The sequence below is a fragment of the Halichoerus grypus genome, chromosome X (assembly GCF_964656455.1).
Source record: "Halichoerus grypus chromosome X, mHalGry1.hap1.1, whole genome shotgun sequence".
Lineage (NCBI taxonomy): Eukaryota > Metazoa > Chordata > Mammalia > Carnivora > Phocidae > Halichoerus > Halichoerus grypus.
The window spans coordinates 2119300-2146669 of record NC_135727.1 but is presented as its reverse complement, the minus strand read 5'-3'; the positions used below and the strand labels follow the sequence as shown (position 1 = coordinate 2146669).

Sequence of the window (27370 nt, the reverse complement as noted above, 5' to 3'; positions counted from 1 at the left end):
GCCAGTGGAGCAGCCGGGGAACAAGATCTAGAAAAGCCTGAGTAGAGGAAGGATATGGCAGATTCCACTGACCAAAAGAAGTCATCTGGCTTGGAAACTGAAGAGGAGGAGGAGGAGAGTGCAGGGTGCGAAAGGCTGGAGGGGCAAAAAGCCTGTGATGGCAGGAGACACGAAGGCAAAAGGGTCCGCGAAGGGAAATGCCAACCGATCAGAGGCACCGAGCTGCGGGCCAGGGGGCCTGCAGGAGGCGAGAGGAACCATCGCCTTGGAGCAGGGCATCCGAGCAGGACAGGCTTACTGGGTGCAAATCAAAAGCGGGGCCATTTTCAGTGTTGGATGCCTCCAGATGGGAGAGTGGCCAGCTCTCAGGCCCCCGATTACAGCCAGATGAGCCCCAAGGTGGCGGTCAGGGCTAGGAGGTGGGCCTGGGCGTACGAACAGAGAGGAGGAGGACCAGTGCCAGGCCAGGGTTCTGGGGCACCGTGGGCCAGAGGAAGGAGAAGTGCAGGAGACAGGGCCAGGGAGGAGGAGGGCCAGGCAGTGGCGATGTCAGGGAAGCCAGGAGGAGTTTCCAGAAAGAGGGACAGTCAGCTGTGTTGGGTGCCCCTGAGAAATCAAATAAGATGGAGACACAAAAGTCGCCACTGGACTTCGCAGCAGGAAGACTGATGGCCATGTGGGTCTGGGCATGGCAGGTGCTGGTTACAGGCACGAGAGCTGGTGGGACAGAGACAAGGTCTATAGAGAAGCCAGGGAGGGAGACCCACTTGAGAAAGGCCGGCAATGTGCCCATAGGCTGGGGACTTTCTCTTGTCAGAAAGTTATGCAGACTTCGTGGTAAGAGGAAGCGGAGAGTCCCCTCTCTAGCATTCTCCCTTTTTGGAATCATCTTTCTGTTCTATCAAATTGGAATTCAGATTTGGCAGAGGGCCCAGTTGATGAGACACAGACCCAATCCTGAAAACCCTTAGCGCAACCCGGCAGAGCTGTCCCGGTTGCTCCATTCCGATGGACGAACGTTTGTCACGCAGTAACCTGGTGCTGTTGATGTGGGTGGAACTTGCCAGCACCAGCCAGCCATTGACTATCTCCTTCCCTCCTTCTTTCCTTCCTTCCTGGCTTCCTTCCTTCCCTTCTTCCTCCCTTCCTTCCTTTCTCCCTCCCTCCCTCCCTCCTCCCACCTTGGGCCCCTGTCCTTCCATCTCTCGCTCCAGATCCGGGTGGTGAAAGCATTCCGTAGCTCGCTCTATGAAGGCCTGGAGAAACCGGAATCCAAGACCTCCATTCATAACTTCATGGCAACGCCCGAGTTTCTGATCAATGACTACACCCACAACATCCCACTCATCGATGACACGGACGTGGATGAGAACGAGGAGCGCCTGCGGGCCCCCCCACCCCCGTCCCCCAACCAGAACAACAACGCCATAGACAGCGGTATCTACCTGACCACGCACGGCACCAAGTCAGCTACCTCGTCAGTGTTTTCTTCCAGACCCGGGAGCCCGCTCCACAGCGTGGAGACGTCCCTCTAAGGGAAGGGCTCTGGGCACACGCACACCGCACACACGCGCACTCGGCCGGATGGCACAGGCCTGCAAGGAGAGCATGGCCAAGGCGGCTGAAGATGGTGCTCGCACGGCACTAGCAAGGAGCCACTCCATCCAAGGCTTCTTATCTGGGACTGAGGAGGAGGAGGGAGAAACTAGAGCGTGAGAAGAGCCGTGTTTCCCTTTTTTCTATCGAAGCATTTTTTTAATGAACACTACAGTTCCTCCGGACGTTCGCTGTTTGGGCTGTGCGGTGGGGCGGGGGGCTGCTTGCAGCTGATTGGGCGTTTCCCTGCACCTGCCGGAGAGCAGTGGGACCAATAGGTTCATACAGAAGGAAAAAAGATGACCGTGGCTCTGCAGGGCCCGGAAGGATGCCCCGCCCGGACAGCCTGTCGCTGGGAGCCGCCTGCAAATGTACCTGCGCCACCAAGCGCCCCTCCCCCAGGACACATGTGCGGTCTGTATGTGTGTGCGTGTGTGCATAGATATGCGTGTGCGTATAGACATATACGTACATATATGACCAGATGCGTATTTAAAGAATAAGGAGCTATTTATCAGCATGATATTTCCATTCCTCTTATCAGGTGTTTTCATTTTGAAATTTCATTACTTATTGTGGCAGGTTTTTTTTTCAGGGAACGAGACTGCAAGAATATCTTTTTGGTTGCTTGCCGGCCCCCCCACCGCTGCCCCCCACCTTCTGCCCAGCCTCCGTTCTCCATCCCGGTCCTCCTCCCTACACAGTTCCTGGGAATGTTGCTGTGGAGATTCCTGAGAAGGTCGGGGAGAGAGACACGAGGCCGGAGCGGTTAGAATTAGAACTTTTGCACTTTGAGACCCCTGCCTATAGAGGGAAAAAAAAAAAAAACAAAAAACCTTTCAATGGAATTTTTTTATTTAAAAGGAAAATACCAAAGTATTGATAAGAATGATCCCCTCCAGTAGGTGGAAAGGGGAGTTTTGCTTTCAGTTTCCTTCGGTTTCAACTCCAAGTCCTGAATTCTGGCTGGTGGGCTTTCTTTGTCCACGCCCCAACTTCAACAGCATGAAGCGCTGCCGCCCCCTGCCACGCCGACCCCTTGGAAAAACCCAGAATCCGGGAGCAGCCCCAGGAGAGCCAGGTCTGGAGGTGGGGGTGGGGGTGGGGAGACCACCAAGGGTCGGGCAGAAAGTGGCGGAGGAAGAGGAGCTGACGTGACCGCAACCGAGAAGTTGGGCTGAGGGGTCTGTCGAGTGACTGGGGCCAGGTCTCAGTCACCACCCGCCAAAGCACTCTTCGGACCCGGGGCTTCTCGTTCAAGGACAACTATGACCCACAAAGGCATGGATTTGTGTCTGCAGCCACCTACGGTGACATGGGGGAAGCAGGCGCAGGAGCAAAGCCCCTGGGAGCGATGGCACCTCGCCGCCGTCGCTCCGGTCACAGCTGTGGCTCTGTGTCACGAGCCCGGGAGGCTGAGGAGGTCAGCTTCGCCGCGCCGGCTGAGCACCCTGTCTGCAGGAGGGAGAGCTGGGCCTGGGCTCCCCAGACGGTTCCCTCGGGGACCTCTCCTTGCCGTATGGGCACCCGTTGTGCCGAGCCTCAGTTTCCCCTGAATGCACGCTGACCAGGGAGGGAAATGCAGCAAAAGCAGAGTTTCCTTTACCTTCTGAATTCATCTGTCGCGTTCTGCAGAGAGGCAGTTGAAGTCCGACCGCAGCGTGAACATGTGCCTATCACTTGGGCCTGAGGCTGAGCCACTGAGGGACAGCTGGGAGCTGAGGGACACGGGTCAGAATGGAAATGCAGGTGTGGGTGAGCAGCAAGGCCGGCTCACCCATCATGTCCCCTGTGCTACCCCCACTGGCAGGGGACTCGCCCAAGCCCACCTGCCTCTGTGAGCATCTGGGTCGACATCCAAAACATGCTCAGTCCCTACCGCTACCCTGAGGGCCATGTCACCCCTGAGCAGGAGTAGTCAAGTCTCGGGCGAAGGGATTCCAGTTAGACAAGAAAATCCCACTTAAGATGCCAGCTACAGATAACTTAAAGCCATCCCTTTATTCCAAAGGGCACATTGAGAATGTTACCCATTTGTAAATTGTTCCCTAATGTCCTTGTTTAAACAACAAAAAGGGCAACTCAATTTGTTGAGGGTCTGTGTGTTCTTAAACTAGAAATAAAATTGGAAATCTTTCAAATTGAAGAAGGTAAGCTGCATATGCTCTGCTCATGGGCTTCTTTTCATTCTCTGTTAGAGACACCTTGGTAGAACAAACGGTCCGTATAGATTAAACAAAAACCCTCACTGCTGCCGTACGAAGTTGTCTACTGTGTGTGTCCATTGCTGCCCTTCCTCGGGGTGTGGGGTTCAGAAAGGGGCGCCGTGACCTCAGGTTGTCGCTCTGGTTTCTGTACAGTCTTCAGGCCGAGGGACCTGTCTTGTGAGGAAGCCCCCTCTATAAAGCATATTATACGGAATGGCTTGGTCAACTGTGTTCAGTTATTAAATATGTTTTACATTTTTATCTGCCTGTTATAAAGATGAACAAAAATTATCTTAATGAGGAAGACCAGATGCATAATAATTTAAAGTCTGTAGTTGAATTTCCTAATTTAAAGAATAGACCAAAATTTCTGTGTATTAAAAAAAAAAAAAATTGAAAGGCTCCTACAGTCCCAGTCTGGGTAACATGTGTGATTTATTAGTTGGTGAATTCTGAATGAATTGGAATGAAAAGGAGGTGTCTTCAGCCACTTAACCAAGCTGAGAGCCCCAGGAATGGCCGAGCTCCCCCCGGGTGTGCAGCCACCTGTCCAATCCTTATGGAAGGAAGAAAGGGCTAGCAGAGGTTTGCATGCTGGTCCTCGAACTGTCTGGACCTGGAGGGGCCTCGCCTGAAGGCCCAGGCCGGCATCCTCAAAGGAAGGTGAAGGCAGGGGCCACCAACCCAAATGCACGCATGCAGACTCCCTCTTTTTTTTTTTTATTGTGGCAAAATATATACAACATAAAAGTCACTCTCCAATTTTAAGCAAACAGTCCGATGACATTAAGTACTTTCACAGTGCTGTGCAGTCATCCCCACCGTCTGTCTCCAGAACATTTTTATCTCCCCAAACTGAAATCTGTTCGCGTTAGACCCTAATTCCTCATCCCGTGCCCCCCAGCCCCTGGTGCCTGCCGTCCTTTCTGTCTCTCTGAGTCTGATTGCTCTAAGAAACCCGCCGAAGTGCAGTCATACAGTAACTGGCTGATGGCACTCAGCTTCATGTCCTTGAGCTTCATGCGTGGTGTAGCCTATGTCAGAAGTTCCTGCCTTTTTAAAGCTGAGTAACATTCCGTTGTATGGCTAGACCATATTTTCTTTATCCACTCATCCGTCAGGGGACACTTGGGTTGCGTCTACCTTTTGGCTGCTGTGAATCATGCTGCTGTGAACATGGGTGTGCAAATATCTGTTGGAGTCCCTGCTTTCAGTCTTCTTGGGTCTACATCCAGAAGTGGGATAGCCAGGTCATTTGGTAATGCTAGGTTTAATTTTTTGAGGAGCTGCCAAACTGTTTTCCAAAGCGGCTGCACCATTTTTAAATTTGCCCCCAGCAGCGCACAAGGGTTGTAATCACAGACTTCCTCTTTAAGCCAAAGCGGGGGAAAGAAAACCCATTATTTCAGTCATTCACTTGCTCGCCGGGTCATCCCCCTATCCGTTCCTTCGCACACTGGGCGTCTTTGAGCACCTGCATGGGGGGCATCTGTGCTCCGCAGCCCAGAGGGAGCTCTGGGCCAAAACTTGCAAATGACTACCACAGGGACAGAGCCGAGACTACCCACATCTCCGTCCCCTGTGTTTCTATTTCTCCACTCCACACATCACCCTTTCAAACTTGGCAACGCCAGCGGATGCCTTTTCCAGGGAAGCTGCCAAGAAAGGAGGAAAATGGCTTCTAAGTTCCCTTCCAACCACCAGAGTCCATACTTCTAAAAAAGGCAAAAAGACAAATAACAGAAAACAGCAGACAAATAGCCAAGAGCCCTCGCTTCATTGATGTGTGAGTCCACCTTGAACCCTAAGGCTGAGCAAGTCTACATGGGGCCCAACGCCATGTCCAGAGAGCTGGCACCTTATGGAGAGATGGTGCCCTCCCCCCCAGATGGCTAATTTCTGCCTGTGGAGACTCTTTTCCACTCCTGCTATCAGATATGACACAGGTTCCTGTGGAAAAAAATTGGTACTTAGCCACATGAGTTGCGGCCAGGAAGCGTAACAACGCCCACCCCTTCACAAAGCTTGGCCAACATTTCACCACCCAGCAGCACCCCGGGAGCAGAGGTGCTCCCTGGGAGTCTGAGGATGCCCGGTAGGAGTTGATGAAGTACCCCACACTGGTGGGGGGGTGCTAAAATAAGACAGTTACCCCTCCCTCTTGCTCCGGAGGCCGGAAGGCAGGAATCCAGGTGTCGGCAGGGCGGCGCTCCCTCCGAAGGCTCTAGGGGCCGCTCCTTCCTTGGCCCTTCCAGCTGCTGGTGCGGCCGGCGTCCTTGGCCTTCCTTGGCTGGTAGCCGCACCACCCGTCTCTGTCGTCCCGTGGCCTTCTCCCCTGCACATTCCATCACTGCGTCTTAGAAGGATACCAGTCATCTTGGATTCGGACCCAGCCTACTCCTGTAGGATCTCACCTCACGCTGACAATAGCTACAAAGAGCCTGTTTTCAAATAAGGACCCATCCCCACATTCCAAGAGTTAGGACATAAACACATCTTTCGGGGGACAGCATTCACTCATCTACAGCTGGAAAGGAAGAGACCGCCAAGTTCCTCATAGAACCTGGATCGCCCCCCTCCTTCCACCCATTTGACAGGCCGGGCAAGGCTCGGCCGTCTATCACTTTACAGTAATTAAGATGTGCTGGAAGCTTCGGGTTGTAGAAAATCTTGTCTCCATCCCTCATCGCTGCCTAGCACCTTTCCTTCATCTCTGTTCCGATGACGGCACACTGAAGGGGGAGCTTCCGGCCCCAGCTGCATCAGGAAAGCAGAGACGAGCCCTGAGTGGTGAGCGCTGACAGGACAGGCCCAGAGGCCAGTGCGCGAGGGCTGCAAGTCCCACAGGGCAGCACGACGGGCACGGGGCGGGCTAAGGGATTTTAAAATAGCAATCAGAAAAAAATACAAGAAAAATAAAACTAGCAATCAGCAATCCCAGTCTGAGATCATTTGGTCCAACCTGCTCAATTTACAAAGTGGGAAACTGAGTCCCATAGAAAGAAAGGAACCGGCCTGCTATGCAGTCATCATAAAAGGAAACCTAGAGCTACAAAATCTCCACGGAGGCTGCGGCCAGCCCCAGCAGACCAGAGTCTCTGGAGCCATGCTTTCCCAGTTCGGCACAGGGGCTCTCAGCCGGGGGTGGGGATGTTCACCAAATCCCTAGAGAGCTTTATCCAACCACCTTCCCTTCTTTCTGGTAAGTCCTGGAGCAGGGGGTGGGGAGCAAACAGACTGGAACAGGTGCAGATGGAGAGAGCTCTCCAGAGGGTTCTCCCGTACCCTCCACCTAGCCCTCCCATCCAGAGCAGGGGGGTTCTGTTTTCTGAGAGCTGAGCAAATGACCTCCCATCAAGTGCGTGGGGGCCAGCTGCCTCGCCGGAGGCTAAACCTTAAGAGATCCAAGGACACTGAAGCTTCTATAAGAGCCTGTGATCTGGTCAGGGGAGAGAATACAGAGAATCCCAAAGTGAAACATCCGTTGCCCAATTCCATTCAAACCAGCAATAAGCGCTGGCAAAGGCCAGCGCCAGGTCGATGCGGGACAAGCAAGGCTGGGGCCCAGGGGGCGGTGCCGGGGCCCAGCCTGTGGGGAGGAAGAACACGAGGCAGACGAGGTACGTTTTGAATAGCAGAAGACAGAAAGGACCAGCGAAAGAGCCAGAGCTGCTCACAGAGAGAGGCCTGCGGGCTGGCCCCTCACCACCCACTGCGTGCTGAGCCGGGACTCTGAGCACCAACCTTGGCCTCAAAGAGCTCCCAGCTGAGCTGGGGGGACAGATACGGAAAGGACACGGTGGAAAAGTGGACATTTACTCAGATCTCGCATCCTGAAGACAAATACCACAGTTGCTAAGTAAACTCAAGCAAGCCCTGCCGCCTGACTTGTCACCAGTGTGTGATCCACCGGAGACAAGCATTCGGAGGCAGCCTGCCGGACCCCAGGCATTCCAGCCAGCTCCCACACCTGTGGGTGCCGGACGTAATGGCAGCCAGTATCCAGAGCCCATGCTCCCCTGGCAACAACTTCCTAAATGCAGGGGCGCACCTGGGACAGTCCCCTGCTCCCCACACCATCATGTACTGAAGGACAGTCCCACCAGTGTGTGTCGAGCCCAGTGGGGATTCCCAGGGAGAACAACCTAGGCTGCTGTTTCTCTAATGCACCCAAAAGCAAGTCTTCTGGAAGAAGTGCCCTTCGAGTGGGTCAGGAGGGTGTCATGGCCCTGAGATTCTCTAGGCTCTCCATCTAGACTCACTGTCTTGACGCTTAAGAAAAAACCATCATTTACTTTCTAGTTACATTTTGGTCAGATCTGGGTTTGGGGAACCCAAGTGATGCTCCCTAATCCCTCTCTCCAAAATTGATGCTCACTCACTGAATGGGACGGGCGCCAAGCTCTGCGAATGTCCCAGTGGGGGAGTGAGGACATGGTGACTCCTTCCGGGGACGCCACCATGACGTGTGCACACGCTGGGCCACCGTGCCCTCAGAAGGCCATGGAGGCACAAGGGCCAATTCCACCAGGAGAGAGCGTTTCAGGGGAAACCGAGGCTGGATGGCACCCAGAGCAGCCCAGGCCAGAGAGCAAAGACAGGGCGTCTCTGTTGATTTGTATCATCTTTTATTATACAAAATAAAATTCCATCTATGTTGCACATTCATACTTTCTATAAATCTGGCTTTAAAAAAATCCCCAAGGGTGCAGTCTCATCTGTTCTTTGATTTTGCTTCCACTGATGTCACAGCTCAGCTGCAGTCGGTGCCCTCTCAAAGGACAAAAGCAGACACGGATGCCTTGGGGGCCCTTCCCCTGGTGCACCCCGGCCTGCCCGCAGGAGGCACGGCTCCCATCACCGTCTGGACCACAGCTGCCAGGGACAGTCAAAGCATGAGAATCAAAGTGGCAGCAGGTCATCGCCTTCACCAGCCCGTCTCCAGCAGCACAAAACCAGTCCTCCCAGCTGGTCTTCTGGGGACCAGCCGTCACAGCGATGTGGTGATGCCGTCCCCAGGCAGCCGAGCATCCCGGGCTTCTCTTTGGGCAGGCCTGGACCAGGGCCTTAGGGGATCTCTGTGTCCATGGTATAAATCTGAATGAGATCAGACACAATGTTATCAATGATTGGCTTGGTAAGGTCGTCACTAAACACCTAGAAAGGAGAAGGAAAACAGGTTCTGATTAGACTCCCTCTGTGTTAAACAAGGCACCCACCACTAAGCACGGAATCACATTGCACAGGGGGGATGGCACAGGGACTTGGCTATCAGAGATGATGGTGGCTCTCTGCAAAGCCAGTTCACTTCCAGCCTGCCAAGGCTAAGCACAAAGCAGAGAACATTCCAGATGGAAGAGGCCTCAGTGATCATCTGACCCAGACAGGACAGGGAGATGGTGACAGAGTTGGGCCAGGAGTTCATTTCCGGAAGTAAACAGGCTAAACCACTGAACCCCACTCCACCCTGGCCTGGCCCCTGGAGAACACCTGGACCTGTTCTATAACCTGGGCCAGACATCCTCCCGACCGTGCTGGAGAGCTTATAAAATTGTCAAGTGATCCCCAGGGGCCCAAACCAAGAGGGGTGTGTAGCTCAGGTCTAACCCCGCATGTTCCCAAGGAAGTTCTGGCCCTTGCCCAGCCCCTGGGAAAGGACCTCTGGCCCCCAGCATGTCCTGCCTGATGAGAGGGTCTCAGTCTCCCTGGGGCCAAGCTGGGCCACACCTCTCAGCTTCACGTCCCGGGGGGGGGGGGGGGGGGGGGGCGGTGCGGGTGCAGAGACTGAGTTTCCGAGCTCAGCCCCGCGGGAGCTCCAGGCCGACGGGACCGACCCCGCACTGAAGTCCCCGGACAGCGCCGCTCAGGGAGGCTTCCCTGGTGGCCGTGCCCGGTGCGGGTTGTCACACAAGGCTGCGGGAGAAACGGCACTGCCGCACCCCTCCGCCGGCCAGGGACCTGGAAGCTCACACCTGGTCTCCCCTGGACCCGGCCCTACGCTCCTCGCGTCCTTGCTGATTCTGACCTGGGTGCTTCCACTGTAATTGACCATAACAACCGTAACCGGGAGCCGTTGTACGGCTCTTCTGAGTTCTGCGAGCCCTCCTAGTGAAGCATCGAGCCTGAGGGTGCTCTCGAGGAGCCCTGATGATATGGGAAATAAAAAGCAAAACAAGGAGATCTTGGTTAGATACTGTGGCCCCCTGGGCCCAGGGGTTGCTGCCTGGGAAACCAATACCAGTAGGGTCAAGACCTTGGGCCAAGCCAGGGCAAAAACTAGACCTGAGTCCACCCCCTCCATGGCCCCCAAAGAAAGCCAGGCCCCTCCGTAAGCTGCTGCCGCAGGTAGGAAACAGTGGCCTGAAAATCCCAAGCCCTGGCTCATGAAGACTGGCCATCTCGCCCCAGACTGTAGGTAGAAAATCAATGCTTCCGAAATATGGGCTTGGGCTTGCTCACCAAGGTCCACTCCTTGTGTGTTCCTGGGGACCCCAAGCCAAGAAAAGACTGTTAAAAAGTAGTCCCGGGCCAAAAGGTGGAAGCAATCCAAGAGTCCACCCCCGGAGGAATGCATAAACACAATGTGGTCCATCCGTCCCGTGGACCAGTGTTCGGCCTTCATAAGGACAGACACCCTGACGCCCGCTGCAACGCGCTACTGCTTCAGCCACCCGGAGGCCCGACACAGCCTGGCACAAGGCCTGCCTCACCGCCCTCACACTCAGCACAGGAGCACCTCAAGCTCCCCCAAGGCTCCTGACCAGCACGGCAAAGCCCCAGCCCCCAGCAGGCGAGGGACAACAGAGAGGCGGTTGCTACGAGGAGTGGCAGTGGAGAGCAAGGAGGAAAAGTATTTCCCAACTCAGACGTCAGCATCCGGGCCAGGCGGGCAGGCGAGGCGGGGGCGGTGTCATCATCTAGAGCCATTTATCAGAAGGCAACTGGTCCTTGCACGTCACAAGCCCAAAAGGCCCCCAGATTCTAGATGCTCCTGGTGCATGTGGCCCGGAGCCACCCAGAAAAGGTGCAGAGCTGAGTGAACAGGAGTTTGCCACCCCACTCCTCCCAGTCTTAACAATCACTGGGTAGGGGGCACCTGGGTGGCTCAGTTGGTTAGGCGACTGCCTTCGGCTCAGGTCATGATCCTGGAGTCCCGGGATCGAGTCCCGCATCGGGCTCCCTGCTCAGCGGGGAGTCTGCTTCTCCCTCTGACCGTCCTCCCTCTCATGCTCTCTGTCTCTCATTCTCTCTCTCTCAGATAAATAAATAAAATCTTTAAAAAAAAAAAAAAAACAATCACTGGGTAAGCACAGGGCTGGCTGAGGGCTGGCACTGGGAGGCCGAGGCAGTAAGGTGGTGCCCGGGGAAGTTCAGGAGCAGGTGAAAAGAAAGGAGAGCAGAAAGGAAGACACACAGAGAGGAGAGCCAGACAATGGGAAACAAGTGATGACATCGCAGACCCAAGCAGCCAAGAGACAGGGGCTGCCATGCCCACATGCCCGCAGAGAGCAGGGCCGGGAAGTGGCAGCCCCTTCTGCTACCACCCGGTTCCAACAGAGCAGGGACGCTATGGTCACATGACCTGGAAATCCCTGAGAGGACCCAGCAACGGAGCAGTACTTTCTGTCTATGCAGATCCCTTTCAGCCCCATGCTGCCAGAGGAGGTGCGTCTCACTGGAGACCAGGGCCACAGATGTGTCTGCTCGAAGATGCGTGAGCACCTACTATGGGCCAGATCTAGGCACTGGACCTAGGGCAGGGGATAAAGCAGACAGGATCCCTGACCTCCCAGGGCGCCTGGGTGGCTCAGTTGTTAAAGCGTCTGGCTTCGGCTCGGGTCATGATCCCAGGGTCCTGGGATCGAGCCCCGCATCGGGCTCCCTGCTCGGCGGGAAGCCTGCTTCTCCCTCTCCCACTCCCCCTGCTTGTGTTCCTTCTCTCGCTGTGTCTCTCTCTGTCAAATAAATGGATAGAGTCTTAAAAAAAAAAAAAAGATCCCTGACCTCCCAGCACTTGCTATCTGGTTAGCTGGAGGGATTTGACGATAAAGGACAAGAGAACAAAAAGCAAGCAGGAGAAGCCGGGTCTCCGCAGAGGGGCAGCAGGAAAGGAAGGGCACCATGGGAGCCAAGAGCTGCAGGAAGGGAGGGGGAGCCAGGAGCAGACCCAGGAGGGCACCCAGGGGGGCACCCAGGGGGCACCCTCTGTTCACGTAACAGAGGACACATTTTAGAAGACTTCTGGCCACTGGCTGATTTGCTGGGGAGGGAGGGTGCGCAAGAAGGAGAAACCTTCAGGTACCGCAAGCGCTGCTTGCAGAGAACCTCCTCTGGGGCAAGGCCAATGTGTTATAAGAAAGGAACAGCAAACTAGACTCAGGTCTAGTATGGGAAAGGGAAAACCAGAAATGATTTCAAAATTCCATTGTGAGAAACAGTGGGGACTACTCAGGGAAAATCGATAGGACTGTGGAAGTCCTCGAGGGCAGCCCTTCCCCCGGACTCGCGCTCTATAAACCGTGCTGTGGATTCAGCAGGTCGGGGGGAGGCCGGCGAATCTTTCGACCATCAGCCTCATTATCTGCCATCTAGCCATCCACCCACCCGTCCATCTCGTGCCATCCGTCTGCCCACCCCTCTACCCATTTGTCATCTATCGATCTATCTATCATCTATCTGCCTGTCCATTATCAATCCATCTTTTTAGAGGACTCCCTCTATACTTCTTCTGATGTGAATCCAAGTTTATTAACTTCCGATCTATAGCAAGCTCCCGCTCAATTCAATAAAAGTGCTTGGCTGAACAAAGTGACTCTCAACTGGGGGTGATCCCCACCCTGGGACACTTGGTAATGTCTGGAGACATTCTGATTGTCATGACTAGGGCGTCTACAGGGTAGCACAGGATGGTGTTGCCACAGAGAATGATCGAGCCCCAAATGTCCGCAGTGCCAAGGGGGAGAGCCCCTGCCTTAGACAATCATGACAGGGTATGTTCAAGCTTCGAGATTCCTAAGTAGCCCACATCTTCCTTCAAGGATAATTACCACAGAGAAACACGGATGAGTCCTCAGGCAAAGGAAAGGGGAACCGGCATACTGAGCAGTCACCTCACCTGCCACCACGGCTTCTCGGCCTCGGCCTCGGCGGGCACCTCAACCCCATAGGCCTGCAGGGCCAGGTGGAGCACCGCCACGGCTATGTGCTGGGCCCGGAAGCGGAGACACAGCCCCCCGTGGTAGCTGTCCCGCAGCAGGGCCCAGGCAGTGACGGAAATGGGGGTCCGCTGCCAGCAGTAACGGTTCAGCCAGTTCTTGAGGGAAATCAGGTAGTGGAGCAGGTACTGCAAAGACACACCAGTCAGCCAGTTGGCCTTCGGGGCCCCAGCCCCCCGAGACGCCTGACTCCTCATGTGAGGCACTGCGCCCCCGCCCCACCGCCCACCAGCCGCTCTGCCCCTAAGCTGTCTCGACAGGAATAAAACACAAACTGGATCGAGCCATCTCTCTGTTCAAGCCCTCCAACAGCTCCCTAGGTCCCTTAGAAAGAAGCCCCAGCGCCTTCCACGGGCCTCCAAGCCCTGCCCCGCCCTCCCACCGTGTCTGAACATGCCGAGCACGCTTCCCTCCCGGCCTTAGCACTCACTGCTCCCTCTGCCTGAAATCGCCTCCCCCCCCTCCCTGCCCCCCCCCCCCCCCGCCCAGTGTCCGTGTGCCCACCCGCTCTCAAGTCCTGGCCCAGCTCCTGGACCCTGCCCAAGCTTCTATCGATGGCCACCCCTACCACAGTCCCTCTCCATCACCCGGCCCTGCTCTAGCCATCATCAGAAATCATTCTGCGTATCCCCTTGCCCAACTCAACATAAGCTCCAGAAACAGCGTCCTTATATTCCAAACAGAACACTGCGCCCGTGTGCCCAGCCTGAGGCCAGGGGCTGCCCGGAGACAGGACGCCCGCTTTCAGAGGGACTACGACTGGTGACCGTGTTTTCCAGGAGTGCTGCCCTTGGCAGTACACTCTTAATGGCTTTTCAGCTCAGCTGTCTGTCGGCTCCCACTCTGGGAAGACAGCGGCTTTGCTCGAACCGCCCGATCCACAAACACACTGATAAGCCCGCTCCACAGGCTTGAACACACGTGCTTGCGACCCCAGCATGCCACGGAACAGGGGCCTCATTGGCTGCCCTAGACCCCATCCCGACCTGACGTAAGGGGAAGGCCGCTAGGCTCAAGGCAACGCTGGCCCCCGCTCCCCCACCCGACAGCCCCCTTGGCAGGTGCTGTTCTTCGTCAGACACAGAGCCTGGGTGGCTCCTGCCTTCCCCTGCATCGTGCGACCAACCGAACAACCGACCAACCGACCAACCGGAAACACAACTATTTAAAAATCTCTACCAGAGGTTTCCGGGATTAGAAAGGCAATTTGGAAGGGTGGGGTGAGATTATAAGGACCCCCGTGGGGATGGGAGTTGTTTTGTATTTCAACTGTGGTGGTGGATATATGCAGGTGCATACGGGATAAAATTGTGCCAGTAACACCCCAGCGACCCCCAGAATCCCCGGCAGGGGAGGGGCTGCACCAGCGGCGTCACCCCAGCTGTGACACTGATCGGTGTTCTGCGACACGCGCCCCTTCGGGGAGGCTGGGCAAAGTCTCCATGTCAGACAGGATCTCTGCGTTACTCCCTCCAACTGCTTGTACATCTACAATTACCTCATACAAATTTCAATTAGAAAAAAAACGAAATCCTATTCACAACCCATGTCCCAATCCCCTTGTCCCAACCCCCCACCGCCCCACGTCTTTCCCTGCAGGCCACCCTTCCCAGCTGCCCACATGGGGGACTGGGGCCCCCAAAGTATCACATCCAAGTGCTCTAAGGGTTTCACACGTCCCTTTTGCTGCCGTCAGAAACAGTTCTATTGGGACTTACGTGTTCCTCGCAGTTAAAAGTGTGCTACTTAACTTTGTGACTCAGATTTTCTTGTGGGTTTCAAAGCACAGCTGAGCTGCATGTGAGCTCTGAGGCCGAGCGCGACTCTTGGGGACAGGAACTCTGGGGCATCATGAAACCAGCCCTACTTCCCTGTGGCTCACTGAGCACACAATGTAGGTGGGTCACGGGATCGGGAAGGGCTTCACAGTCACACGGATCCCGGCTTGCGGCCTTGGCCAGGCAGGCCCAAAGGCAGAAGCTGAAATTAGAACTGCCTGAGAAAACCCAGGGAGTTGGGACAAGAGAGGCCACACAAGCCAGTCAGGGTGTGCAGTCGGGAGGCCCAGGGCCCAGCTGTGGCTCGCTCTTCCTCACATACACCCCGTGTTTGTGAGGGTTCGGTGGGTGCACTTTCAGGATGAAAAACAAAAAGGTTCATGCCTCTAGAAACAGTTGCCAATTCCCCAGCAGGTACCTTGTGTGGGTGCTGGAAGGAGACTTGGAAACGCAGGACTCTCAGCATGAGGAGTTCACACTGCACGATACTGTCCCGGAGCGCCCAGAAACGGGAGTCCAGCTCCAACGGTTCACTGCCCGGGTGAAAGTACCTGCACGAGAGACAGCAACGCTTATGGCAGCCAGGGAAGCGTCTCTGGGGAGCCCCTCGAGTCCCCTGGTGTCCAGACACAAACTCCAGTGTTCTTCTGCTAGATAGGGCCAGTTCTACTGATGTGTTTATAAGTCATCTTCATCTACATGCCTACGATACAGGATAATGTTTAAACAGTAACTAACAGAGGGGCGCCTGGGTGGCTCAGTTGGTTAAGCGACTGCCTTCAGCTCAGGTCATGATCCTGGAGTCCCGGGATCGAGTCCCACATCGGGCTCCCTGCTCAGCTGGGGGTCTGCTTCTCCCTCTGACCCTCCCCCCTCTCATGCTCTCTGTCTCTCATTCTCTCTCTCGCAAATAAATAAAATCTTAAAAAAAAATAAAAATAAAAAAATAAACAGTAACTAACAGAGAGAAGAAGCCGGCTTCTAGTTTCAGCCCTGATGGGCTGTCCCATATCACTCAGCAAGATGTCAAGGGTAAAGATGAGTCTCTGCAATTGCTCCAGAAGGACTGGAAGCTCTAGCACACACTGAACTGATCAGTCAGCCTGGGATCAGGGACAGGCTTTACCACCTGGGACGGCAATGCCCAGGGCTCTTACTCTGGGTCCAAGGAAGGAATTGAAACATGTCATGGGGATGCTATATGCAGAAGAATAAACATATTTCAGCTTTATGTTCCCAGATTGTCTTTCCTTTGTTCCAGATCCTTCTGTCCTTATTTACGCCATATATATCCACAACACTCCCACCTACGCATGATCACCAAGATGTAAGAGAACAGGATTCACACTCAAGTGATCAAAATTCTCTGCCAATGACTCAGCCTTCCTAGTTCCTCACTCCTTTTGCAACTTCCCCACAGAACCCCAGCCGGGTGCTCATGTCTAATTAGCGGTCCACACAATTTCCCCTCTACCGGTCCTCCCTGCTGGGGACCTGGCAATTACAGGTGGACTCTAGCGGCCCTCCCTCGGTTCCCTCTCCAGTTTTTCTCTTAGCCTTTCACGGTACACTGCGAACCTGTCATGCTTAGGGGGTAGGGAGTGCTTTTTCCGTTACCTGTTTATTAAAAGAGAAGCAACACAAAACAGTTTTCTTAATGATTAGTTTAGTTTCTAGAAAGGTTACGCCATACTGCTAGTCAGTAACTTTCCACAAACTGCTTTCTCCTGGGCACCCTGGGTCTCAGTGCAGCCTGGCTGGCTGGACCCCCATATCCTTCCCAGTAGGAACACAGCTGCTCGGGCCCGAGGGGGCCGCCCACAGAGCACCATGCCCACACCAGGGCAAGAGGTGCTTCTTAGCAATTCTGACTCAGTTTCCCACACCATCTAGATAAAATAATTGCCCAACTGGGTCCACACCCTCCCCTGCATGGGAAGGTCCTACAGGTCCCACAGAACACAACTGGTTCGATCCATCCTGCCCAAAACTCCAGACAAATCTTCTTTGACATATCTCTCCAAGCTCCCTGTGCTCTAGCTATGCTCCCCACCCCATGACCCCAGCTCCTCTACACTCCTCCGGGCCTTTGAGACTTCCCTTAATCTGGCCCCAGCTTCTCTTCCACTCACCCCATGGGTTTCTGACACCAGGCTCATTCCTACCTTTGCTGCTAGTGCTTCTTGCCCTGGTTCAAGACCACCCTGGTGCTTCCTTCTGAGCTTGACCACTGTCACCTGGAGGTCAGGGCCCAGTGGGACCCGCCTCTGCCCTCCCATTCGGGTGGACACCAGTGAGTCCTCCCAAAGGCCTGGGCCTGGACGCCGTTACCTGTTGGACACGTTGATGATGTCACGAGTGCGCAGGTGCTGTTCCTCCACTTTGCCGGCCAAATAAAGGGAAGACATGGCGACCAAGTAGGGGTCATAGGCATCCAAGTTGATCTCATAGAAGAACTTATGGTAAATGGTACAAGCTGTGGCAATGGGAATGGACTGCATCCCTAGCTTGACACCTGCCAAGAGAAAGCGGGCAGAAGAGTAGCTCAGTCCAGTGCTCACCCTCTGCTAAAGCGTGGGTGGAGCTGCTGGGTTGGGCCCTAAGGGTATACACCCCTGCTCAGACAAGACCAAGAGCCTGGAGCCTAGCTGGCTGTGGCTGCTGGGTCTTTCACTGGGTCCTCTACCTGAGAGGTTTTGAGCCAGGCTTCTCAGATTCCATGGGGCTAACAGGCCCCTGGGGGCTGTGCTCAAATGCAGTATTGCCTTCAGTAGCACTGCAGATACCATACTCCTACCAAGCCCCCCTGGTCACACCCAAGCTACGGATCTGCAGACCCCACCAGGAGAAGCAAGGCTTCAGACTAGTCCTCAGGGAGCACCTGGCATGTCAGCCTCTGCACAACATCCTGGAAAGGACCACACACTGTTGTGTCTCTGTTTCTACCTTACAAGCATTTAACTAAAGGTCGCCCCCACCCCCACAGGTCACCTAACAAAAATCCTGCCAAGATGACAGCAGGGGAAAAAGGCCTCTGAGCATCAAAAAGACACCACAGAGTCCCAATGTTACAACTAAAGATTATACTCGGCCCTGGTTTCCTTGTCTGAAGGTTGAAAAAGGCAAGAAAAGCAAGCAGGAAAAAAAAAAAAAAAAAAAGCAACACCTACGGCCACCGACAGGCACCAGGGAAGAAGACTGACACACAGAAAAGGGAACAAAACTCAAAAAGCAGAGCACGTGGTGGTTTGATTTAGGGCGTAAAGCCCACGCCCCACCCCACCTCTGGACGGCTCCTAAGGAAATCGCTGCATTGGGTAACAGAACCAATATAAATTCACAATGACCAGGGTTAACATGAGAAGGTTAAATGACATCCAACAGACTGAAAGAAGGTGGGGAACAACCGTCAATCATTAAGATTACATTCAGTATCCTCTCCCTAAGGTGTTTTAGTTCCCTGGGGCTACTGTAAGGAATTACCACAAACTCAGTGGCTTCAAACAACACGTACTGTCTCTCTTACAATCCTTACGGTCAGAAGTCCCAAATGAGTCTGAGGGGGCTAAATTCAAGGTGTGGGCAGGGTGGGTTCCTTCTGGAGCCTCCAGGGAAGAATGTTTCCTCGCCCTTTCCAGCTTCTAGAGGTGCCTTCAGTCTTTGGCTCGTGGCCCCTTCCTCCCTCGTCAAAGTCAGGGGAAGCATCTTCTAACTCTGCTCCCCTCGTTCCATGGCCTTCCAGTCTGCCAGTCACTCCTGCCTCTCCCTTTAAGGATGTGATAGGTGTGATTATCCTGGGCCCAGTGAATAATCTAGGGTAGTTCCCCCATATCAAGATGCTTAATCCTGGGGCGTCTGGGTGGCTCAGTCATTAAGCGTCTGCCTTTGGCTCAGGTCATGATCCCGGGGTCCTGGGATTGAGCCCCGCATGGGGCTCCCTGCTCAGCGGGGAGCCTGCTTCTCCCTCTCCCACTCCCCCTGCTTGTGTTCCCTCTCTCGCTGTGTCTCTCTCTGTCAAATAAATAAATAAAATCTTTAAAAAAAAAAAAAAAGATGCTTAATCCCATCTGCAAAACCTCCTTTGCTACATGAGGTAACAGTCACAGGGTCGCAGGTTCAGGGGATTAGGATGGGGACATCTTTGGAGGACCAGTGTTTAGCCTCACAGGGGGGAGCAAGGGCATATGCAATACATTTTATAAAGAAGTCCTCGGAGAGTGGTACCTGGAAGAGCTTTTAGCATTTCAAGGTCTAAACTTCAGTTACATGGGCAGTTCCCACATGGGACTCCTCATTCCCAGAGATGTCAAATACGGTGGTATAGCTGCACATGACCCTCCAAGCCCTGTTTTATGCAGCAAATCCTCAAAGGGCAGCACGCTGCCCTGGTTTACATGGGCCCTCCAAGCGGATGCATGGCAGCATATGGGAGGCCACTGCCATCCTTCTTCATACCTTGTGCAACTCTTCCTGGAAATTAAATGTACAAATCACTGGGCTTAATGGTCCTGCATCATTTCCCCAGACCGCTGCCTTTGACTTGAAAGCGGACTCACCCAGACCCCGCTCCCACCAAGTGCGTACAAAGTAACAAAGATCAAAAGTAACCGTCTGCCCGAGTGAGATACTCTTGCCAAGAGAAACAATGTTTCTACAGGAATCCGATTCGCTTCATTGTCTCGCCTCGGGAGCAGGGGCACCCAGCACCTCTGTGGACACCCTGGCAGGGTTTTCAAAACGCGAGCTGCACCCCGCCTGGGTCCTCGGGGTGACGGGACCTCGCCAACAGGGCTCGTCGCGAGCCTCACGGACGGCGGGCTCCGAAAAGGGCTCCGCGAGGCCACGGGCGCCGGGAGACAGGTCTGCGGGAAGGCGCGGTGGGCCACCAAGCCGCGGGCGCGCGGATCCGACCACCTTCTCGCTCGGGCCGGTCCCTTTCCACGTCCTCTCTTGGGGCCTGCGCGCCCGTCCGCGAGGTGGCAGTGAGCGTGTCCTCCTCGCAGCTCAGAGCCTAGCGCACTGGGCTCGGCGGCAAGCAGAGGCCTGTACCCCCGAGCCGGGCCTCTTCCCCCCGGCCGGCCGCGCCAGCGACCCGTCCTGCGCGTCCCCTACTCCGGGAAGTGGGTTCCCGTCAGGCCGGCCCTCGTCCCCAGCCGCGGTTACCTGCCTCCATGATGAACCTCGTCACTCGGAAGTGCACCCTCGCCTCGGGTGCTGGCCGCCCCTCGGCACCCCGCGCCGCGTCCCCTGCTCCACAAATGTCCGGGCCAGCAGCCTCCATGAGGCCCCGCCCCGCGGCCCCAGACCCCCCGCCGGAAGGAGAAGGGGCCCCAGCGCGCGGCGACCGGCTCCGGGGGTCCTCGCGGCGGGCGCGGCCACCCGCCCCGCCCCGCCCCGCCCCGCCGGCCCCCCGCCCCGCCCCTGTCCGCGCCGCCCCGCCTCCCAGCTCCCCGCCCCGGGACAGGGCGGGGGAGAAGAGAGGATGACCGCGCGGCTGCGCGCAGGCGCCGGCGCAGGCGCAGAGGCCGACTCGGCCGGGCGGTGGCGGGCCTGCACCCGCCCTGCCCCTGAGCGCTGCTTGCCCCGCCCTTGAGAACTGGCGCCGGGTCCCCGGGAGGCTTATGCCCCGCCCCCGAGAGCCGCCAGCCTGGTGCCCCGTGGCTGGAGCTAGCTGGGCTGCTTCGCGAGGGCGCCGCGAGGTCACGGGCACCCCCAGGCATCTTAGCTGCAAGTCCCTGCGGTCCACTAAGGTGTTGCTCCAGGCTGGTGGCCCGGCGCCGTTTAGGACTGGGAGAGCTGGTGGTGACTGCCAACCCCCGGGCGAGGGGCGCTCACCTGTGCTCTCGCTGGGACGTTGGCGACTCCCACCAAGAGAAATCACGTGACTCAGTGTCAGTGTTCGTAAAAGCTGAATCCAGCTTTGCCAAAGTCTGCAGACAGGTAGACGAGCCCCGAAGGAAATGTGCGAAGAATGAGTGCATTACGGGGTTTGGGCTCTGGGATTTTGCTCTGCGTCCCGTGGTGATCTGGCTTCTGCTCACCTTCCCAGGCTGACACACATTAGGAGCTTAACGGATGAATGTTGTTGAGTATCCAGCTCACAATGCCAATTCACGCTTTGTGCGTGTGCCTTCCATAAGCAGGATATCGTGTGTCAGGCATTAGGGATATAGAGCACCAGAGGGACTCCCAAACTAACCACCCCGTCATCTGGGTCACTCTGGTAGCATCGGATAGTTGCTATGATTTGAGAGACTTGGGAACTTTGAGAGGAAACGGCCGCTGCTCCCAAGCTCTTCCTCCAGGGTGTCTGGACCCCGGTGATGATCCTGATGGCTCCACCTCCTGACCCACCGGGGACAGCCTTGTCTCCTTCCTCAGCTCCCCCATCCCTCTCCCAGCCCAGTTCCCCCCAAGTCTTTTCTCCACACCAGCCGTGGTCGTTTCCTGTGCCTGCTGTAACAAATGGCCACAAAGTGAGGGACTTGAAACAACAGGAACTCATCCTCCCACAGCTCTGGAGACCAAAAGTGTGAGATCAAGGTGTCGACAGGGCCGTTATCCCCCCTGCAGGCTCTAGGATACAATCCTTCTTTGCCTCTTCCAGCTGCTGGTGGCCCCAGGTGTTCCTCGGCTCATGGCCATGTCACTGCAGTCTCTGCCTCCGTTGTCACGTGGCCTTCTCCTCTGTGTCTCTGTGTCTCTCCTGTTACTTGTCTCTGCATTTAGGGCCCACTGAGGAAATCCAGGATGATCTCAACTTGAGATCCTTCACTTCATCACATCTGCAAAGACCCTTTTGTCAATCCCAGCTTCCAGGGATTACAACATAGGGGGCTACCATCTGGCCCACAACACCAGCCACCAGCCAGAGTGAGCTTCCTAAAATGTAAGCCTGAACGGGCTCTGCCCTGCCTACCGTCTTCCAGGACCCCTTCAACTCAGGAGAAAGCTGAGGCCTTAGCCTGACATGCCAGTTCTCATGGAGTCACGCTGTCAACTGACCAGCCTCGGGTCTCACCACTTGGCCACTCATAGCAACACCCTTGAGCAACTCCCTGGAAGTTACAGTCTCCCAACTAAGGGTCTTCATACAAGCTCCGCCCAGTGAAGGGATTCCTGCCACATACCCCTCTCCCCAGCTACCTCTGTCTGGGGCAAGGCACAGGCTCTCTGGGCTGAGTACCTGTGTGTGTGTGTGTGTGTGTGTGTGTGTGTGTGTGTGTGTGTATGCACGCACGTGTGTGCTTGTGCACGTGTGCCCATGTGCCTGTGTGTGGAGGGACTCAGGGCCCCAAGGCCCCTGTGCTGCTAACACCTGTCATGCCTTGAGCACTCTGTCACTGCTGTCTGTCCCCCACCCGAGGCTGAAACCCAGATCACCCAGAGCACCAGCCTAAAGGGGCACACCACACACACCCCCCTCTCCACACTCACATGCAAATGTACACATACATCAGGTGTTCCACACACACACACACACACATGCACACACCCAAATCGTATCACTTTTCCCTCTGGCCCCTGGCCCAGTGGCCTGCCTGACGCCTCCCCATCCCGTGTTTGCCGGTTAAACAGCATGGCTTGAATTCCTCCTTCCCCCCTGGGCCTTTTGTGGCGTGAAGAGTCTGGGCTCAGCAAGTAATAGGTGCCCGTGAATGTGAGTCAAGGGAATGACTCAATGAACACATTAATTTTTAAAACCCTGGGTCACAGGGCACCCTCCTGGCAAGCAGCCTGGACACTGTGGTTGACAAATGAATAATTCACTAGCCACCGGTTGGAACCAGCAAACCTCTAGGCAGGGCTTCCTCTCCCACCATCAAGCCACACCCACTGCAGAGCCCTCCCTTCCCGGTCATCTGTCACCCCTCCCAAAGGTGGCGTCCCCCCTCTCACCACTCCCACCATCCCCTGACCTTGCCCGGGGATTATCTTCAGACCCCGTACAGAGAAGATGGTCAACAAAGGAGGGGCGGACAATCGTATCAGAAGAAGATTCTATGATATTTGCCAACACTTCCTTATCTAACCTTTACTGTGCGCCTCTACCCTGAGTAAACCACAGCCTCCTCCTCACAATGGCGCTATCACCTAATGAGTGAGTGAGTGAGCCAGGGCTCAGGCTGAAGCTCAAAGGATGAGGCAGAGAAGGGGGAGGGGCATTCGGGGTACAGAGGGAAGGCTGTGCCCAGGCAGGCCACTGGAAAGCCTGGCTGGTCTTCAAAGACAGGGGATGATTTCCAAAGTGCTCAGCCTGCCCACCTCCTCCCCAGTGGCCTTGGCCCTAAGGGTGGTCAGTTGAAGAGCAGCCTCATCCAAGTCCAGTCCTGTCACTTGTCCTTGGAATCTTCTTGCAACCTGAGAACCTCACTCCACTGTCACCCCCTCTTCCCCACATTTCCCCCTCTCCACAAACACCTTCTGGACTTCCAATCTCTTACCATCAGCAAATCCAACCGCCTTCCTCCAGGTCCACCTCCCCATCTCCACTGCCCTCTGCTCTCCCACCCTTCTCAACTACGCAACTCTGAAGCCATGTGTGTCCCTGGACTCCACAGCCTCCTGCCTGCTCTGCCCTTGGCCCCCCCGCATCCAGCCCCTGCTGGGTGAGACAGTCCCCCTCCCACACCATCCTCATCTTAGTCCACTCAGGCTACTAGAGCAAAATACCAGAGACTAGGTGGCTGATAAACAACAGACATCTCTTTCTCAAATTTCAGGAGGCTGGAAATCCAAGATCAGGGTGCCAGCATGGTTGGGCTCTGGTAAGAGCCCTCTTCTGATTTGCAGAAAGCCAAGTTCTCACTGTGCCCTCACGGTGGAAGCGGCACACTAGCTCTCTGGGGTCTCTTTTATAAGGGCACTGATTCCATTCCTGAGGCTCTGCCCTCAAGACCTAATCAGGTGGCCCCACCCCCTAATACTATCACCTTGGGCATTCGGATTTCACCATGTGAGTTTGGGAGGAGGGACACATTCAGACCATAGCACCCACCAAGGTCATGTGCCACTTCTGAGCTGTCTCCTCCCAGCAGCACCAGTTGCTCCTTACTTTAAAGTCTGACTGCTGACAGCTTTGAAGCCTCATCCTCCCTGTCCCCTTGTGCCCCACATCTGGGCAAGCTGATGAGAAAGCCTGAGTGCTCCCTTCCTTGGCACCAGAGGGAAGTTCAAACCACCCGCAGGAGCCCTCACCCCTGCCCTAGCTCCAACCATGACAAAGAACCCTGCCAGTCTCCTCTCCATGCCCTCTCAAGTCATTTTCTGACCAACTGGGGGACCTGCCTGGCAACTCCCAGAAAGCCTCAGTATGTGAGTAAGGCATCATTTCATAATCTCTTGGTGGGTGTGGTGCCATCAGTCTCCAAGTCCAAACCAAATTTTGGGTGGGAGATCAATCCTGTTTCTGAAGAGTGACTATGAGACACTCCTTCCTGCCCCAAACACCTTCCTCTTGAAGATTTCTCACCCCCACTCTCCTGGCTCCCTGCCTCCTCCCCTCATTGACCGAGTGCCTGCATGAGCCAGGCTCGGGCCTGGTGCTGGGATGAAGCAGACAGGGTCTCCCTTCAGTAGCCTTCCTCTCCTCCCCCGCCCCACATGCTCCAGACAAAGCCACCTTTGTAAAACCAAAGTCTGATTGGGGCCCTTCCTTCTCTGAGCCTGCAAGAGCCATACTAGCTACCTGGACACAGCTCTATTTACCTGGCGGGTCAGGGTTCAGTTTTATTAAAGAAGGTGGAAGTTTCCTTACAAGTAGAGACACTGTGGGAATTATAGCTTTTGGTTAATCTACTACCTGAGATTATTTCCTTTTTCAAAGTTTTGAGTAAAAACAACTCAGTAAAGAGAAAGATTGAGCAAGCTCTGAACACCCACGGGATCTTGTGTGTGACCAAGTTGGACCTCAGAAGTGTTGAAAGTCGGCACAAGGGTTCAAAAACCTACCCCAGCGCTAGATATGCACAGAGAACTGCTACAAATCCAGAGACAGAATGTAGATTAGGGGGTGCCAGGGGCTGGGGAGCTGGGGGGGTGATGGAAGTGGCGGCTAAGAGGGACAAGGCTTCTTCAGGGAAGTGATAAAAATGTTCTGGAATTGGATTGTGGTGATGGTTGAACAACTCTGTGAATATATTAAAAACCATTGCACTGTACAGTTTCAATGGGTGGATTTTATGGTAGGTGAATTATATCTCAATAAAGCTGTTATTTTAAAAATGATCATGGACAATTGTGCCATCGAGGACAAAACCCTCCCATGGGGAGAAGGGATTTCATTAAAAAGAGCCAGAAGACTGGCCAGCAAAGAGAATCAGAGGGCAAAGCAGTGCTGGTGAAGGGACCACAAGCTATTTATGTAGCCAGGGAGTTCTTCAAAGAGCTAAGGCTCTGCGTGGACAAGTGAACTCACAGACCCACGGAGAAGAAGCTGAGAAGCCAGAGGGACATCAACAGTACAACAGCTGCAGTGAGGGTGGTGATGCTGTGCTAGAGAAAGGCCCAGGGACCCTGGGAAGCAAAAAGACAGGGAGTTCGAGGAAGTGCAGGGAGGACCCAGAGGTGTAGCGCATGCCCTCAAAGTCCTGAAATGGGGCTAACGGTGTCAGTTCTGAAACACAAGACTCTGAGATGTGGGGCCCCTTGGCAGGGAAAGCTTGAGTGGATTGTTGGAGATGGGGGAACACCCAGTCTAGGGGTGCTGGTGGAAAACTCCCCTCAGTAATTCTGCACACTGGAAGCCCACCAACCACACTGGAAGTTGATGGGAACATCTGGACCCAAGTCCATCTCATGGGTGACCTCCTTAACCCATAGGCCACTTGAAGACAGAGGCAGGGACTAGAGTGATGTGGCCACAAGCCAAGGGATGCCTGGAGCCACCAGAGGCTGGGAGACAAGAAAGGATCTTCTCCTAGAGCCTCCACAGGGAGCACAGCCCTGCAGACACCTTTATTTCAGATGTCTGGCCTTCAGAAGTATGAGAGAAGAACTACCTGTTGTTTAAGCAACCCAGTTTGTGGCCATTTGTTATAGCAGCTGCAGGAACCTCATACAAGGGGGTAAGGAAGGGGGTGGTTGAGACTTCTCTTTGATACCTGCTGATAAACTCGAGACTGTAGAGAATAGAGAGGATGGATGTTGCTGCCCATGCATAGGCCACTCATAACCCTGTTGGAGGGAAGAAGGCCTGAGGAGGCATAATTCATCCCAGGGCACTGAGAAATAAAACAGGTGAAAAGATGCAGATGAAGAAATCAGATGCAAGAAGGTCAAGTGGCTTCTCAAGGTCACCCAGCACAAGGATGCCGGTCCAAATGTGGGGCTTTTAGCTCCTGGCACAGTGCTTTCCTTGTTATCCCAAATGTCCCCCACTGAGGTTGGAAAGTGAAGTCCTCACCAGTTTTGTCATCCTCACCAGCCCCCTCTCCTGTGTACTGTGTCATCATACCCCATTCCTCTCAGTGTTTCCACCAGACCCTCTCGGGGTTTCTGCCCACAAAGCCTTTCCTGTGGCTGGGATCACTGAGGCTTGGGGCCAGAACCATTGCCTTCCTCACTCTCCCCCTGGCTTCCCCACTCCCATATCTTTGGCCATGAGACCAGCACAACCCAGACTTTCAACCATGTGCCCTCTATCATTTGACCAACTCTGTCTCCAGGTTCAAAGTCCAGAGGGAGAATCTGATTGGATGAGCCTAGTTGATGAACACTCGCTCTGAAACAGGAAACCACCTTTGGTCCACTGGGGGCAGTCCAATGTATGTACTGTTTCCTATGGAAGAGACTGTGTGAAGGGAGTCAGTCCAGGAGCCCAGGGACATCCATTTGGCAGGGCCTCTCCAAGAGTACCTGAGTCCATTGCTTTGTGCACCACTCCCTTACACCTAGAAAGGGACTCAGCAAAGGACGAGTGGAGTCAGTCAGAGATCTTGTCTCTGCTATTTGTTTACTGGGCAAGGAAGTCAAACCCTCAACTCTCTTGGCAGGCAGTCGACAGAGAAAGTCTAAATCGCTACATGAAGAAATAGCTGTGGAAATCAGTTGTCTACTGATATGGAGGCAACTATTAGAAGAGTTACAATGTTAGGGTGAAGGCAACCAAATGAAATGATAACAAACAAAGTTCATCTGGACTGGAAAGGGAGAGATAAAATTCTCTATTCACAGACGACATAATCTTGTATAGAGAAAATCCAAAAGAATCCACAAAAAATAAATAAATAAACCTATCAGAACTAATAAACCAACAAAATAGCAGAATTCTAGACCAACATACAAAAACTGTATTTCTGTACACTATGAATGAACAATCCAGAATGAAATTAACAGTTCTATTTATAATGGCATCAAAAAGAATAAAATACCTAGCAATAAGTGTAACAAAAGAAGGGTAAGACTTGTACAACAATATACTACTGAACGACATTAAAGATCTGTATAAATAAAAACACATCTCATGTTTATGGATCAAAAGACCTATTGTTACAATGACAATACTTTCCAAATGGATCTACAAATTCAACACCATCCCTATCAAAATTCCAGCTGGCTTTTTTTTTTTTTTTTT

General features: G+C 54.4%; 2 protein-coding genes across 12 annotated transcripts in view; one reads left to right on the top strand and one right to left on the bottom strand.

Annotated features, from left to right (window-relative positions):
* Positions 1-4017, top strand: part of ATP2B3 (ATPase plasma membrane Ca2+ transporting 3) — a 63056-nt gene extending 59039 nt beyond the window's left edge. For 4 of the 6 annotated variants that reach the window (XM_078064873.1, XM_078064871.1, XM_078064872.1 and 1 more), the window contains one exon: positions 1215-4017. In XM_078064873.1, coding sequence (XP_077920999.1) covers positions 1215-1535 — 321 coding nt within the window. In that variant the 3' untranslated portion in view covers positions 1536-4017. The remainder of the gene's footprint in view (positions 1-1214) is intronic. The other 2 variants (XM_078064875.1, XM_078064874.1) reach the window with 1 other exon arrangement.
* A 4397-nt stretch (positions 4018-8414) lies between these two features.
* On the bottom strand, positions 8415-20159 carry CCNQ (cyclin Q). Of its 6 annotated transcripts, none has more exons than XR_004909121.2 (6): positions 19960-20159; positions 17128-17311; positions 15215-15347; positions 12919-13146; positions 9829-9947; positions 8415-8960 (listed from the first exon to the last, which is right to left on the bottom strand). XR_004909121.2 is itself a non-coding variant. In XM_036066754.2 (6 exons), the coding sequence occupies exons 2-6, from the start codon at positions 19037-19039 to the stop codon at positions 8871-8873; spliced, it is 654 nt and encodes a 217-aa protein (XP_035922647.1). In that variant the 5' UTR covers positions 19040-19266; positions 19960-20149; the 3' UTR covers positions 8415-8870. The 6 variants fall into 6 exon arrangements, 4 of the variants coding, with proteins under 4 accessions (XP_035922647.1, XP_077920581.1, XP_035922645.1 ...); XR_004909122.2 differs by having other exon boundaries at positions 8415-8900; XM_036066754.2 differs by lacking the exon at positions 9829-9947 and adding an exon at positions 19021-19266 and having other exon boundaries at positions 19960-20149.
* Between the last annotated feature and the right edge of the window lie 7211 nt (positions 20160-27370).